The sequence below is a fragment of the Octopus sinensis genome, linkage group LG27 (assembly GCF_006345805.1).
Source record: "Octopus sinensis linkage group LG27, ASM634580v1, whole genome shotgun sequence".
Classification (NCBI taxonomy): domain Eukaryota; kingdom Metazoa; phylum Mollusca; class Cephalopoda; order Octopoda; family Octopodidae; genus Octopus; species Octopus sinensis.
In genome coordinates this window covers 13,048,435-13,065,089 of record NC_043023.1, presented here as the reverse complement: position 1 = coordinate 13,065,089, position 16,655 = coordinate 13,048,435, and the positions used below count along the sequence as shown (strand labels likewise).

Sequence of the window (16,655 nt, the reverse complement as noted above, 5' to 3'; positions counted from 1 at the left end):
TGTCCCCTCTGTGTTTAGCCCCTTGTGGGTAATAAAGAAATAGGTATTTCATCTGTCACTACGTTCTGTGTTCAAATTCCGCTGAGGTCGACTTTGCCTTTCATCCTTTCAGGGTCGATTAAATAAGTACCAGTTACGCACTGGGGTCGATATAATCGACTTAATCCGTTTCTCTGTCCTTGTTTGTCTTCTCTGTGTTTGGCCCCTTGTGGGTAATAAAGAAATAGGTAATCACTTTATGTTCTCAGTTCAAATTCCACCAAGGTCAACTTTATGTTTCATCCTTTTGGGGTCAATAGTATAAGTATTAGTCAAGTAATGGGGTTGATGTAACAGATTTACCTCCCATCCACATGTGGGCTGGCCATGTGGCAATATTTGCAAGCGATACTGTTTGTTAAGATTCTGTATGAATACATACATGTTTAGTGAAGTTATAATCTGGAGAGAATGATTTACCACAGGTATCACAATGATATGGCTTCTCACCTGTATGAACAAGTGTTTTGTTAATGCCCTCCCATGTGAGGATTTGCAACAGAATTCAGAACATGGTTCTCACCTGTATGGGTATGCTTGTGCTTAACCAAGTTATTTCTAAAAGAGAATAATTTACGATAGGTATCACAATGATATGGCTTCTCACCTGTATGAACAGGTGTTTTGTTAATTCACTCCCATGTGAGAATGATTTACCACAGGTGTCACGATATGCTCTCACCTGTATGGGTGAGTTTGTGCTTAACCAATTTGCTTTTATAAGAGAATAATTTACCACAGGTATCACAATGATATGTTTTTTCCCCAGTATGAATACGTTTGTGAATAGTCAAGTAACTACCTGTAGAGAATGATTTACCACAGGTGTCACAATGAAAGGGCTTCTCCCCTGAATGAACACGCTTGTGCTTAGTTAAAACGCAATTTAAAGAGAATGATTTACCACAGGTATCACAGCTATATGGCTTCTCACCTGTATGAATACGTTTGTGATATTTCAAGTAATCAGCTGCAGAAAATGATTTACCACAGGTGTCACAACGGTATGGCTTCTCACCTGTATGTGTACGCTTGTGTTTAGTCAAGTTAGAGCTTACGGAGAACGACATTCCACAGATGTCACAGTGATATGGTTTCTCACCTGTATGCATACGGCTGTGTATAATTAAATGAACAGATTCATGGAATGATTTACCACAGGTGTCACAGTAGTACGGCTTATCACCTGTGTGGATGCGTTTGTGACAAGTTAAAGAATTTAAACGAGAAAATGATTTACCACAGGTGTCACAATGATACGGTTTCTCACCTGTATGAGTGCGTTTGTGAGTTTTTAAAGAATTGCTATGAGAAAATGATTGACCACAAATATCACAGTGATGTGGCCTCCTCCCTGTATGAACACGTTTGTGTCTATTTAAGCCAGAGCTCTGATTGAAAGCTTGACCACATATATCGCAATGAAATGGCTTCTCTCCTGTATGAATTCGTTTGTGCATAGTCAAGCCCTCACTTTGAGTGAATGATTTACCACAGGTATCACACTGGTATGGCTTCTCCCCTGTATGAATACGTATGTGTTTCGTTAAGGTACTACCTTGTGCGAAAGATTTATCGCAGATATCACACTTAAATGGTTTCTCTCCTGTATGAACACGTTTGTGTTGAGTCAGGCTGTAGTTCATCAAAAATGATTTACCACAGATGTGACAATGATACAGGTTTTCTCCTGTGTGAATACGTTTATGAACGCTTAAGTCTGCCTTTCGAGAGAATGATCTCCCGCAGATATCACAGGAAAATGGCCTGTCTCCTGCATGAATACATTTGTGCTTAGTCAAGCTATCTCTTTCAGAGAATGCTTCATCACAGACATCACACTGGTACGATGATTCTCCTTCCTCTTCCTTTAAATCACAAACAACATCAGTCTTTTCAGACGTGTTATTACATAATTTTCCTTCCATAATTTCCCTTCTCTTTTCTACAATAAACAGTCGTTTTTCCTGCTTTCCATTCTTTTTACATATTGCTCTTAATAAATATATTTCTTCTCAAATTGTTAGAATGACAAATGAAAGTCTTCTCCTAAGCATTCAAGTCCTTGAAGAAGAAGAAGAGACCTGCTGCTGCGTATTACAAATTGTCTCGGCTCCAAAGAACTATTTTCCTGTAAGACACCAAAGATCCATTCTACGAAGAACATTTCCTTCCAGTCTTTAAAAGATGCTGTACCTCGATGCAACCAATTCTTTGATGCCAATGTCATTTGATATTCTGAAAGAAGAGAGAAATAACAGAGTAAGACAGAGAAGATGGTTAACCGTTTAACATTTAAAGCAGACATTATCAGGCCTCTCACACCTAGCCTACAATGTCTTTCTAAAAATATACAATCACATCTTCAAAGTCTCAAAGCTACAAGGAAATGATTGAGTAACATCAATTTAAAACCAGTGGTGGAGCATGTTGAAAAATCTGATGTTTCTGAAAAAATTACATTACATACATATAAGAAGGATGACCTGTAGGTGGACATCCATTATGCTAGAAGAAGATCCGCCAAGGTCTTACCATTCCTTTGTTAAAGGTAAGACCATAGCACATCTTCTTCTAGCATAATGGATGTCCACTTACAGGTCATCCATCTTATAGTTTCAGTATTAAAGTGAAAGTATCTGACATTACAAGAGAGAGATGTTATTGCTTCACATCTTCAAAATCCCAAAGCTACAAGAAAATGATTGATTAATCCAAAACAATGTGGATAAATAAGGATTACATTTGACAGAGTAATCTGATTGCTAAAGGATTAATTCTTCAGTATTTAATCCGGCCATATCCAGCCAAATTATTCTACCAGTTTGATGTTGAAACTGGCCAAATCTTGCTTCTCACACCTACCCTACAATGTCATTCTAAAAATAAACAATCACATCATTGAAATCTCAAAGCTATGAGATAATCCATGATTAATCCAAAACAATGTGGATAAATAAGGATTACATTTGACAGAGTAATCTGAGTACTAAAGGATTAATTCTTCAGTATTTAATCCGGCCATATCCAGCCAAATCATTCTACCAGTTTGATGTTGAAAGTGGCCAAATCTTGCTTCTCACACCTACCCTACAATGTCAGTCTAAATATAAACAATGCTTCACTTTTCCATATCACCTGTTTCAACGTAACTGTAACATATTATATACAAACTATGCCACTTTAATCCCGAGCAATGCCAAATATCTCTGCTAGTACACACATACATACGTATATATATAGCATAAACACACACATGTATATAAATTATATACTTACCACACAGGAGTGGCTGTGTGGTATGTAGCTTGCTTACAAACTATATGGTTCCGGGTTCAGTCCCACTGTGTGGCACCTTGGGCAAGTGTCTTCAACTATGGCCTCGGGCTGACCAAAACCTTGTGGGTGGATTTGGTAGACGGAAACTAAAAGAAGACCGTCGTATATATATATATATATATATGTATGTATATATGTATGTATGTATGTGTGTGTATATGTTGTGTGTCTGTGTTTGTTCCCCTAGCATTGCTTCACAACCAATGCTGGTGTGTTTACGTCCCCGTAAATTAGCGGTTTGGCAAAAGTGACCGATAGAATAAGTACTGGGCTTACAAAAGAATAAGTCCTGGGGTCAATTTGATTCGACTAAAGACGGTGCTCCAGCATGGCCACAGTCAAATGACTGAAACAAGCAAAAGAGTATATTGCGATATATGTACAACAGTACTACTACTACTATTAATTCTGCTACTACTACTACAACTACTAATTCTGCTACTACTACTACTACTACTAATAATCTGCTGCTACTACTACTACAACTACTAATTCTGCTACTACTACTACTAATTCTGCTGCTGTTGCTACTACTATTACTACTATTAATTCTACTACTACTAATTCTGCTGCTACTACTACAACTACTAATACTAATTCTGTTGCTACTACTACTACTACTAATTCCGCTGCTGCTGCTACTACTACTACTATTACTACTAGTAATAATGATAATAATAATAGTCAGTTGTTTGACTATAACCAGTTGAGCATGTCTCTTAGTGGCTGACGATATGTGCATCTCTGATCAGGAGCAGAAGTAGTGTTAGAAACGTTGAGAGATGTATTGAAATATAAAGATATGGAAATGATTTATTCCCAAAACGCAGAATAATTCTGAATAGGATAGAATATCCATCTTTTGAAGAAAAATTTGTCAGCGGTCGGCCTTGAGAATCGAACTTTCATTTCTGAGATTACCGTGTGCGTGTAGTTCTGGAACAGCTGCCCTTTCAAGTCCATAATTCACGGGAAAAGGGGAAAAAATGTACCAAAAGTGTTGGGAACCAAAACTGTAATGAAAGGAACCCGCATATTTGTGTAGCCGTCTTCGTTTCGTTTCGTTCCAAAATAATAATTTTTGATTTATGAATTTAAAAAATATTAAATAACAGAAAATACCGTTTTTTCTTTTCTTTTGAGACACGGGACATCGAGAGGCCTTTCTTTCGCTTAGATGTGTATATGGTATCTTACCTGTTATCGATATGAAAGCCAGTGATTCCAGTGAAATCGTTTAAATAACAATAAACGTCCTTCCAATAAACTCAAAAGACAAATCATAAGAAATTTGTGAAAAACCGAATCGGAAACGGAAACGACGAAATGAATTAAAGCTCGCAGCGTGTATGTGTATGCGTGTACCTAGGGGCGTGTGTACATACATTAAAAACTAGTTCTATAGAAACTTCTTTCATAATTTCTAATTCGTTTTTCCCTACATTGACTTGTAAATGTTTAACTATATAAAACGTTCGAGAAAGAAACTTATTCCTTGCAATTAATAACAATACAAACATCTAAAGCAAAATTTATTCAAAGGAACCTTAAAATACCATTGTGGGTCCCAATTAATTATTTAATTGTGTAGAGCCCCCAAAATCTTATACGGACGAGCAGGGGCCGTATGGGCTCCCCTTGGGAATCACTGTTTTAAAGGAAATGGTTTTACATACAGGGAAATATATATATATTATATTATATTATATTATGCTTAGCGATATTTCGTCTGTCGTTACGTTCTGTGTTCAAATTCCGCCGAGGTCGACTTTGCCTTTCATCCTTTCGGGGACGATAAATAAAATACCGGTTTCGCACTGGGGTCGATATAATCGACTTAATCCCTTTGTCTGTCCTTGTTTGTCCTCCTCTGTGTTTAGCCCCTTGTGGGTAGTAAAGATATAGGTATTTCATCTGCCGCTACGTTCTGAGTTCAAATTCCGCCGAGGTCGACTTTGCCTTTCATCCTTTCGGGGTCGATAAAAAAAAGTACCAGTTTCGCACTGAGGACGATGTAATCGACTTAATCCGTTTGTCTGTCCTTGTTTGTCCCCTCTGTGTGTAGCCCCTTGTGGATAATAAAGAAATATATATATTATTCTGTTACTTGTTACAGTCATTTGACTGCGGCCATGCTGTAGCACAGCCTTAAAGTTCTTTTTTTTTTTTAGTCGAGGTAACTGACCCCAGGATTTTTTTTTAAAGCCTAGGACTTATTCAATCAGGCCCCTTTTTCCCCGAACCGCTGTGTTACTGGATCGTAAGCACACCAACATGTATATGAATATGTCTGTTTGTGTGTGTGTCTATATGTTTGTCCCCCTAACCATCGCTTGATAACTGATGTTGGTGTGTTTACGTCCCCGTAACTTAACAGTCATATATATATATGTGTGTGTGTGTGTGTGTGTGTGTGTGTGTGTGTGTGTGTGCGTGCGTGCGTGCGTGCGCGTGTGTGTGTGTGTGTCTCTGTGTGTATGTGTATACTAGCAGTATTGCCCGGCGTTGCTCGGGTTTGTTTCGACCCTTTAGAATTGGAATTTTTGAAAAGTAAAAATCTTGCATTATGTAGCTTGTTATTCTCTTTAAGTGGACATTTTTCTGGTTGAAATACACCGAAAAGTGGCGACACAGCAGTAAAAAAATCGTAAAAAATAGGGATTTTCATAGAAAAAAAGCACCTTTTTGATGTAAATAATTTTTTATGTTAACATGGTCCGATTTGAATTTTATCTTCTACAGAAGGAAGAGCAAGCCTTCTTCTATCATACTCTCAATTTTGGTCAACTGGCTCCGCAGGGTCTCGGAGGAGATAGTGTTAGTTGAAGGCTACCAAACCTGCCATACACAGACAACTTCAGCTTTACGTATATATATATACATATATATATATATATATATATATATATATACAATAAAAGCAATTAAGATTTAAGTCAATTTATTAAAGTTGTGTTACCTAAATTAGATTAAATTAAAAATTAAAAATTAAGATTTAAAATTAAATAAAACTTCGTTTAAGCAACGTACAAGTACTATTTATTTCCTTGTTCTCAAAAACAGGTGCTTCTCTGTGAAGCTAATAAGCTTTTAAAAATCTGTGATAAGACTGTGCATCATCATTAAAGAACTTCGGAAATCTGTTTACAACCTAAATCTGCTTTTAATGAAATTATCTCCAATACTTCATGAGTGTAGCCTCACCCACTAAGATGTTTGGAGAACTCACATGTATTTTACCTGATGAGTACGGGACACTTTTATCTGCTGCAATTTTTGCAACTTTTAATAAAGCCTGTCTTTGTATGAAACAATTGTACTAAAAACTAATCCATTCTTGTTGCTTCTTTCTCGTATATATATATATATATATATAACTACAAAATTAGAGAATGGAGAAATATACTTAAATCAGTAAAACATCAACTATCCGATGATACTCAATCCATACTTTAATACACCATTACATATGAGTAAAGGCAATACATAAAATGAAATGAGATATACAGTAATAGTAAAAAGATAAAGAGATATAAGTAAAAAATTTTCAAATATAATATGCAAATAAATCAAAACTGACAGCTGTTTCGGCAGTGAGGACAGTCATACCTCATTTAACCTATAAGCCATAAAGGCAGGTATAAATGAGGCATTAACAAGGATGCCCCACGGCCTCTTCAGAGAATTAAATTAAATTTGTTATAATAGTGAAAAATATTATAGTCATATACATATAAATATAAAAATATAAAAATGTAAAATATAAAAACTTATACATCATAATGCTACACTTATATAATATAATACACATTTGTACAAAAAAGGAAGGTAAACAGAACAAAATAAAACAAAATATATAATAGTGTATATATTAATATCAATAAGTACCGATATTATACATATTTGGCTAATAGTTTTTTTTATATATAAAAAAAAGGCTAACATATATGGAGATGAAAAATAATAATTAAATCCGTGGTACAGTTCATAAGATTCTAAAGCTATAAAAGTTAATAAAAATTACTATTAATAATAATAATAATAATAATAATAATAATAATAATAATAATAATAAAAAAATATAATAAAAAATATAAAAAATAGATACAGTTAAGTTAGCACCAAGTCCATCCTTACAAGATCGAGATAGTTATCTCGATCTTGTAAGGATGGACTTGGTGCTAACTTAACTGTATCTATTTTTTATATTTTTTATTATATTTTTTTATTATTATTATTATTATTATTATTATTATTATTATTATTATTAATAGTAATTTTTATTAACTTTTATAGCTTTAGAATCTTATGAACTGTACCACGGATTTAATTATTATTTTTCATCTCCATATATGTTAGCCTTTTTTTTATATATAAAAAAAACTATTAGCCAAATATGTATAATATCGGTACTTATTGATATTAATATATACACTATTATATATTTTGTTTTATTTTGTTCTGTTTACCTTCCTTTTTTGTACAAATGTGTATTATATTATATAAGTGTAGCATTATGATGTATAAGTTTTTATATTTTACATTTTTATATTTTTATATTTATATGTATATGACTGTATAATATTTTTCACTATTATAACAAATTTAATTTAATTCTCTGAAGAGGCCGTGGGGCATCCTTGTTAATGCCTCATTTATACCTGCCTTTATGGCTTATAGGTTAAATGAGGTATGACTGTCCTCACTGCCGAAACAGCTGTCAGTTTTGATTTATTTGCATATTATATTTGAAAATTTTTTACTTATATCTCTTTATCTTTTTACTATTACTGTATATCTCATTTCATTTTATGTATTGCCTTTACTCATATGTAATGGTGTATTAAAGTATGGATTGAGTATCATCGGATAGTTGATGTTTTACTGATTTAAGTATATTTCTCCATTCTCTAATTTTGTAGTATTAATTTACGGTAATATTATTACCTTTACCCATATAATGCAATAGATGAACTGATTGTTTGACAATTTTTAACATCTATGTATTAATTTTGTTGGGTACCTATCTAGCAGTATATTGGATATATATTATCCCATGGTGGGTTGAATTTTTCAACCCCTATCTCATTTTATAACCTATATATATATATATATAAATTGGTAAAGATATATATATATATACATACACACACCTGACGGACTTCTTTCAGTTTCCGTCTACCAAATCCATTATAAGGCATTGCTCAACCTTAGATAACAGTAGAAGATCCTTGCCCAAGATGCCACGCAGTGGTACGGACACGGAACCATGTGGTGGGGAAGCAAGATTCTTACCACAAGGCGTGTGTCTGTGTAAAAGACTGGGGATCTCCGTCTTTTACGACGAGGTTTCCAGGTGATCCAATCAATAGAACAACCTGTTCACGAAATTATTCTGCAAGCTTTTTCGATTAGTCATTTTAAATTAGAGTTTGAAATATTGACAGTTTGAATTTTTCTTGCATAAATCCCAACAATGGATCGCCCTTGGGGACATCACCATCATCATTTCATTCAATGTGTTTATGAGGAGAAAAATATTGCAAAACAGTAATACATGTCAGAGTGACAACGAAACGAGGAATGTATCAGGTGGTCGTGGGATGTGTTAAAAACAGCAGCTAATTCGCCCTTAAACCAGACACAATTTTTTCCTCATAATTCTATGAATTCCCGTCTGTAGAACAAATAGTAGGAAAGCAGGATAGCTGAATTACGTCCCTTTGTATGTAAATGTCACTAGGTTGTGACGTCACTGACATCTATATGTTTTGGTAGTGAGCTTTCTCTCTCTCTCTCTCTCTCTCTCTCTCTCTCTCTCTCTCTCCACTTGGGCATAAAGAAGCACAGATCTCTCTTTTGGTCAGCCTATGCCAGAAGTTCATGCAAGAGCTTTGCAGAAATGTTCTGACCACTGCTATTTACCTCTGACCTTGACGAAATAGAAGGGGATATAGCTTCACATGATGTGGAAGACCACTGGAGGTTTCTACAGGACAACCTGCTGGGGGCCACCGACCAGATCTGTGGATGGTGCAAAGTCCCCTCTCGACCTAAGGTAACGGTGGTGGAACAGCGTTGTTGACAGGGCTATTAGACAAAAGAAACAGGCTTGGAAGGACTGGAAGAGCGGTGGTAGCAGGGAATTGTATCAGACTGCCAGAAGGGAAGCTAGGAGACAGGTTTATTTAGCCAGAGGGGAAGCAGATAAGAAAAAATTTGCCAATGTTCTGTGCCATGAAGACCAAAGACTTGAGGTATTTTGTGTTGCTAGACAGTGTGTGAGAGAGAATCTATTTCTTTACTACCCACAAGGGGCTAAACACAGAGAGGACCAACAAGGACAGAAAAACGGATTAAGTTGATTATATCAACCCCAGTGGGTAACTGGTACTTAATTTATCGACCCCGAAAGGATGAAAGGCAAAGTCGACCTCAGCGGAATTTGAACTTAGAACGTAGTGGCAGACGAAATACGGCTACGCATTTCGCCAGGCGTGCTAACGTTTCTGCCAGCTCGCCGCCTTTGTGTGAGAGAGAACCGTGATGTCGTAGGAGAGAAATGTATCCACATGAATGATGGTTCACTTGCATTAAACGAGGCTGCAAAGAGAGAGGTTTGTAAATGCCACTATGAAAGTTTGTTCGTTAAAGAGAATGAATGGGAGAAAAACAGTCTACCGAATGCTTGCTCATTTCATCTTGGTGCCTTTGTGCTGTGATCCATCTTTGGATATCTCTCCTTTGTGCAATTAGGTGCCCCTTCTCCTTTTGACATCTTTGAGCCGGTCTTATAGCATCTTGTGCTCATCTCCCCTCTCCTTGTGATTGATTCAATAACCTTAATATATTGTTTAATCTTGCATCCAGTTCTTGCAGATGAACATTGGCTGTTCTTCCCTTTTGAGTCTCTCTGTCTAGTCATTTGAGCTTTGGTGTTGGAGAAGACTTTTGCAGATTCCATGGACAGCGAGGCTCACCAATGGAGAAGTTCTTAAGCAGATCAGGCCGAAAATGTCGCTAGAAGCTAGGATCACCAAGCATAGATTGGCATATTTTGGTCATGTTATGCGGAGAAAATCCCTGGAGAAGGACATCATGCTCGGAATGGTCAGTGGCAAGAGAGGAAGAGGCCGACCAAGAACCCACTGGCTTGACACCATCAAGAGTGATACCGGAATGGACATGGCCAACCTGAAAGAAGTGGCCCAGGATAGAACTGACTGGAGGACACTGATCCAACGAGTGACCGAGAGTCGACTTCGAGTGAGCGGATATATATATATATATATATATTTTATTTTATATATATATATACATATTTTGGTCATATTATGCAGATATGGAGAAGGACATCATGCTCGGAATGGTCAGTGGCAAGAGAGGAAGAGGTCGACCAAGAACCCACTGGCTTGACACCATCAAGAGTCATACTGGAATGGACATAACCAATCTGATAGAAGCGGCCCAGGATAGAACTGACTGGAGGACACTGATCCAACGAGTGACCGAGAGTCAACTTCGACTGAGCGGATATATATATATATATACATATTTTGGTCATATTATGCAGATATGGAGAAGGACATCATGCTCAGAATGGTCAGTGGCAAGAGAGGAAGAGGCCGACCAAGAACCCACTGGCTTGACACCATCAAGAGTGATACCGGAATGGACATTGCCAACCTGAAAGAAGTGGCCCAGGAAAGAACTGACTGGAGGACACTGATCCAACGAGTGACCAAGAGTTGACTTCGACTGAGCGGATATATATATATATATATATATATATATACATATTTTGGTCATATTATGCAGATATGGAGAAGGACATCATGCTCGGAATGGTCAGTGGCAAGAGAGGAAGAGGTCGACCAAGAACCCACTGGCTTGACACCATCAAGAGTCATACTGGAATGGACATAACCAATCTGATAGAAGCGGCCCAGGATAGAACTGACTGGAGGACACTGATCCAACGAGTGACCGAGAGTCGACTTCGACTGAGCGGATATATATATATATATACATATTTTGGTCATATTATGCAGATATGGAGAAGGACATCATGCTCGGAATGGTCAGTGGCAAGAGAGGAAGAGGTCGACCAAGAACCCACTGGCTTGACACCATCAAGAGTCATACTGGAATGGACGTAACCAATCTGATAGAAGCGGCCCAGGATAGAACTGACTGGAGGACACTGATCCAACGAGTAACCGAGAGTCGACTTCGACTGAGCGGATAGATAGATAGGTATATATTATATACACAGAATGGTCAGTGGCAAGAGAGAAAGAGGCCGACCAAGAACCCGCTGGCTTGACACAACCAAGAGTGATACTGGAATGGACATGGCCAATCTGAAAGAAGTGGCCCAGGATAGAACTGACTGGAGGACACTGATCCGAGTGACCGAGAGTCAACTTCAACTGAGCGGATAGAGAGAGAGTTTAACCATCGCCTTCTGTTCGATTCATTCTCCATAGCAGGTGAATGAGTATATTGAATACAACGGAACATAAAATTCAAAACAAATGAGTATATTTGTGTGTATGTTTACGTTAGTTTACTCTTTTACTTGTTTCAGTCATTTGACTGCGGCCATGCTGGAGCACCACCTTTTAGTCAAGCAAATCGACCCCGGGACTTATTCTTTGTAAGCCGAGTACTTATTCTATCGGTTCTTTTGCCGAACCGCTAAGTGACGGGGACGTAAGCACACCAGCATCGGTTGTCAAGCGATGTTGGGGGAACAAATACAGACACACAAACATATACACATACACATACATATATATATATATATACATATATATGACAGGCTTCTTTCAGTTTCCGTCTGCCAAATCCACTCACATGGCTTTGGTCAGCCCGAGGCTATAGTAGAAGACACTTGCCCAAGGTGCCACGCAGTGGGACTGAACCCGGAACCGTGTGGTTGGTAAGCAGGCTACTTACCACACAGCCACTATACATAACCATACGAAATCCAAAATTACACAAGATTACATTAACAGCACACACACATAATCTTTTGTTCCAGCAACATCTAAATGTTCTCTATCTCTGTCTATCTCTCTCAGGCTCTTTACCGCCTGAAACGGAAAAAGATCCTCAAGACAAACCTCACCGCCTCGGCAAAATTCTTCATTCATAAATATTCACAAACAACACTGAAATGGCAAATATTTGTAAATATTCATATATAACACCAAATATATTGTGCATGTGTTTTTATTGGCTAAACTGGCAAAATGACCCTTCCTAAATACAACAAAATCTGTTTCAACACACGATTTCACATCAAAAATCTTGCAAAACAAATATATATATATATAATTACCTTCCTTTTATCCTTTTTTTTTTGTTTTTACTTGTTTCAGTCATTTGACTGTGGCCATGCTGGAGCACCACCTTTTTGTCGAGCAAATCGACCCCAGGACTTATTCTTTGTAAGCCTAGTTCTGATTCTATCGGTCTCTTTCGCCAAACCGCTAGGTTATAGGGATGTAAGCACACCAGCATCGGTTGTCAAGCAATGCTAGGGGTCAAACACAGACACACAAACATATACACACATACACATACATATATATACATATATACGACAGGCTCCTTTCAGTTTCCGTCTACCATAACCACTCACAAGGCTTTGGTCGGCCCGAGGCTATAGTAGAAGACACTTGCCTAAGGTGCCACACAGTGGGACTGAACCCAGAACCATGTGGTTCGTAAGCAAGCTACTTACCACACAGCCAATCCTACTTAGTTTTATTAAACAAATATTGTCAAGCTTTCTTTAAACAGACAATACTTCAATTTTATGACTTAAAAAATTACTACTTATTTACTTGTGTTATATTCTGTTAACTTTGCAACATTTTAGGCAGAAGTCAAACAACCAGAGAGATACACAAAAAACAAATTTGAGGTGCAAAAATTTTATTTAATTATCTTATATATTGTTATTAAACCGTGATGCAGCACGGATTTTTGTCAGTGAACAAGTCGCGATCTTAAAGTGACGAAAATATTTCGACAAATTAAACTTAAATGTTGAAGTAAATCTAACGTTTTTGTGTGTTTCTTAAATGGCTTACAAATACATTCCACGCTGCAATTGTTTTCCTTTCAGCACACAATCTCAGATCAAATCACTTGCTATGCAAGTACATCTCCGTAATTGTTATTAAAGTTTACCAGAAAGAAAAGAAAATCAGTGTTCATGGAATCAAAAATGAAAATTTTATTATTGAGAGAGAGAGTGTGAAAGAGAATAATTTACCACAGGTATCACAGTGATGTGGTTTTTTCCCCAGTATGAATACGTTGGTGACTAGTTAATTGGCTACGTGAAGAAAATGATTTACCACAGATGTCACAATGATACGGTTTCTCACCTGTATGAACACGTTTGTGATTAGTTAATGCACCATTTGTATAGAACGATTTACCACAGATATCACAGCAATATGGTTTCTCACCTGTATGAATACGTTTGTGAGTTTTCAAGTTATAAGCTGCAGAAAATGACTTACCACAGGTGTCACAATGATATGGCTTCTCACCTGTATGTGTACGCTTGTGTTTCGTCAAGTTAGAGCTTACGGAGAACGACATGCCACAGATGTCACAGTGATATGGTTTCTCACCTGTATGCATACGTCTGTGTTTAGTTAAATCAACAGATTCATAGAATGATTTACCACAGACATCACAGCAGTACGGCCTATCGCCTGAATGAATTCGTTTATGTATTATAAAAGAATTACTGCCAGAAAATGATTTCCCACAGATGTCACAGCAATAAACCTTCTCTCCGGTATGAATACGCATGTGCTTATTTAGGTTGGACTTTTGAGTTAACGATTTACCACAGATATCACAGCGATAGGCTTTATAGCCCGTATGAGTGAGTTTGTGTCTTGTTAAGTGATAATTTCGATGGAACGATTTTCCACAGATATCACAGGAATATGGCCTGTCTCCTGCATGAATACATTTGTGCTTAGTCAAGCTATCTCTTTCAGAGAATGCTTCATCACAGACATCACACTGGTACGATGATTCTCCTTCCTCTTCCTTTAAATCACAAACAACATCAGTCTTTCCAGATGTGTTATTACATAATTTTCCTTCCATATTTTCCCTTCTCTTTTCTACAATAAACAGTCGTTTTTCCTGCTTTCCATTCTTTTTACATATTGCTCTTAATAAATATATTTCTTCTCAAATTGGTAGAATGACAAATGAAAATCTTCTCCTAAGCATTCAAGTCCTTGAAGAAGAGATCTGCTGCTGCTTATTACAAATTGTCTCGGCTCCAAAGAACTATTTTCCTGTAAGACACCAAAGATTCATTCTATGAAGATTTCCTTCCAGTCTTTAAAAGATGCTGTACCTCGATGCAACTAATTATTTGATGCCAATTTCATTTGATATTCTGAAAGAAGAGAGAAATAACAGAGTAAGACAGAGAAGATGGTCAACCGTTTAGCATTTAAAGCAGACATTATCTGGCCCAAGTATTTTACCTGTTTTCATGTTCAAACTGCACATATCTGGCCTCTCATACCTAGCTCTGCATTTTAAATTGATGTAATGATTGCATTGTTCAATTAAATGGAGTTGCATGAAACCACCGTACTGCATTACCTCTGGATATCCTTGTTGCTTATTTTGATTTTAATCACCTTATTTTGAAATTGTATGGATAATACTGTACCAAATTCTGGTGCCTTTAACTTAAGTACCATATTCAACTGAATCTATATATATATATATATATATATATATATATATATATATATATATATATCATCATCATCGTTTAACGTCCGTTTTCCGCGCTAGCACGGGTTGGACGGTTCGACCGGGGATCTGGGAAGCCAGGGGCTGCACCAGGCTCCAGTCTGATCTGGCAGTGTTTTACAGCTGGATGCCCTTCCTAACGCCAACCACTCCGCAAGTTTAGTATATATATATATATGTGTGTGTGTGTGTGTATGTATGTATGTATATATATATATATATATGTGTATATATATATATGTATGTATAAGGGGATAAACAAGGACAGACAAACGGATTATGTTGATTATATTGACCCAGTGCGTAACTGGTACTTATTTAATCGACCCTGAAAGGATGAAAGGCAAAGTCAACCTCGGCGGAATTTGAACTCAGAACGTAGCAGCAGACGAAATACCGCTAAATACCAGAGGATTTCTGGTTTTCTGGGATTTGCGATGCATAAACTTCGATTCTGTTTTCTACTTGGAAATTTGCGGGTTTTACCTGCACACATGAAGCAGGGCAAGAACAAATATGCAAGTCGTTTTTCCTTCGAGTTTAAAATGCAACATTGCTGGCATAATTTCGTTACATCTATACTCCACAACCCATAAATACATAGAAACAGAACAGGTACCACAAGAGCAAGCGGCAATCTTTCATCTCCAGTAGACCTTTCCGTCGATTTCCGTAAAAAAAAATGTCTTTTTTTACATATGGGCTTGCGGGAACTTTTGAAGTAATGAGAGCGAAAGAGACTAAGAGAAAGCGATTGTATGACGAGGGAAGTTCTTTTGAAGTTACCGTGCATGGCAAGCATTGATGTACATGTGTGTGTGTGTGTGTGTTTGATGGGGTGTGGGAGACAGACAGTATGTTGTGTAAGTGAAGTGCTTCTGTTAGTGTGTGTGAAGAGACAGAGAGAGTAATGTGTGAAAGAGAGAGATAACTGAAATTTTTTACTCGGTGTATGTGTATATGTATGTATATTACTTCAAAAGTTCCCGCAAGCCCATACGTAAAAAAAAAAAAAATTTTTACGGAAATCGACGGAAAGGTCTACTAGGGACGAAAGATCGCCGAGCAAGCGAACAAGCACCCACGTACAACCCATTAGCTCTCTTCCTCCCGTTCCGGTAACTTTCATTTGCTTCCAGGGATAAATACCCGAAGTGAAATGTTTTGATTATGTCGGGTTTGTGTCCCCGACCTCCCCAAACATCGCTTGACAACCGATGCTGGTGTGTTTATGTCCCAGTAACTTAGCGATTCGGCAAAACCGATGCAGGTGTGTTTATGTCCCAATAACTTAGCGATTCGGCAAAACCGATGCTGGTGTGTTTACGTCCCAGTAACTTAGTGATTCGGCAAAACCGATGCTAGTGTGTTTATGTCCTAGTAACTTATCGATTCGGCAAAAAGTAGCCGATAGAATAAGTACTAGGCTTCCAAAGAATAAGTCCTGGGGTCGATTTGCTCGA

The 16,655-nt window shown here is 37.3% G+C and overlaps 2 protein-coding genes and 1 pseudogene across 6 annotated transcripts in view; 1 reads left to right on the top strand and 2 right to left on the bottom strand.

The window, feature by feature from the left end:
- LOC115225186 overlaps window positions 1-16,655 on the top strand; it is a 195,309-nt pseudogene that overhangs the window by 95,486 nt on the left and 83,168 nt on the right.
- LOC115225193 (zinc finger protein 239-like) overlaps window positions 215-16,655 on the bottom strand; it is a 26,301-nt gene continuing 9,860 nt past the window's right edge. For 3 of the 5 annotated variants that reach the window (XM_036514250.1, XM_029796135.2, XM_036514248.1), the window contains exon 2: window positions 215-2,277. In XM_036514250.1, coding sequence (XP_036370143.1) covers window positions 705-1,967 — 1,263 coding nt within the window. In that variant the 5' untranslated portion in view covers window positions 1,968-2,277 and the 3' untranslated portion in view covers window positions 215-704. Of the gene's footprint in view, window positions 2,278-4,575; window positions 4,707-16,655 lie in introns of those variants that run through there. The other 2 variants (XM_036514251.1, XM_036514247.1) reach the window with 2 other exon arrangements.
- Window positions 13,591-16,655, bottom strand: part of LOC115225303 (zinc finger protein 678-like) — a 13,390-nt gene continuing 10,325 nt past the window's right edge. The window contains exons 3-4 of the mRNA XM_029796245.2: window positions 14,939-14,942; window positions 13,591-14,743 (exon numbers count right to left, since the gene is read on the bottom strand). Coding sequence (XP_029652105.1) covers window positions 13,675-14,523 — 849 coding nt within the window. The 5' untranslated portion in view covers window positions 14,524-14,743; window positions 14,939-14,942 and the 3' untranslated portion in view covers window positions 13,591-13,674. The remainder of the gene's footprint in view (window positions 14,744-14,938; window positions 14,943-16,655) is intronic.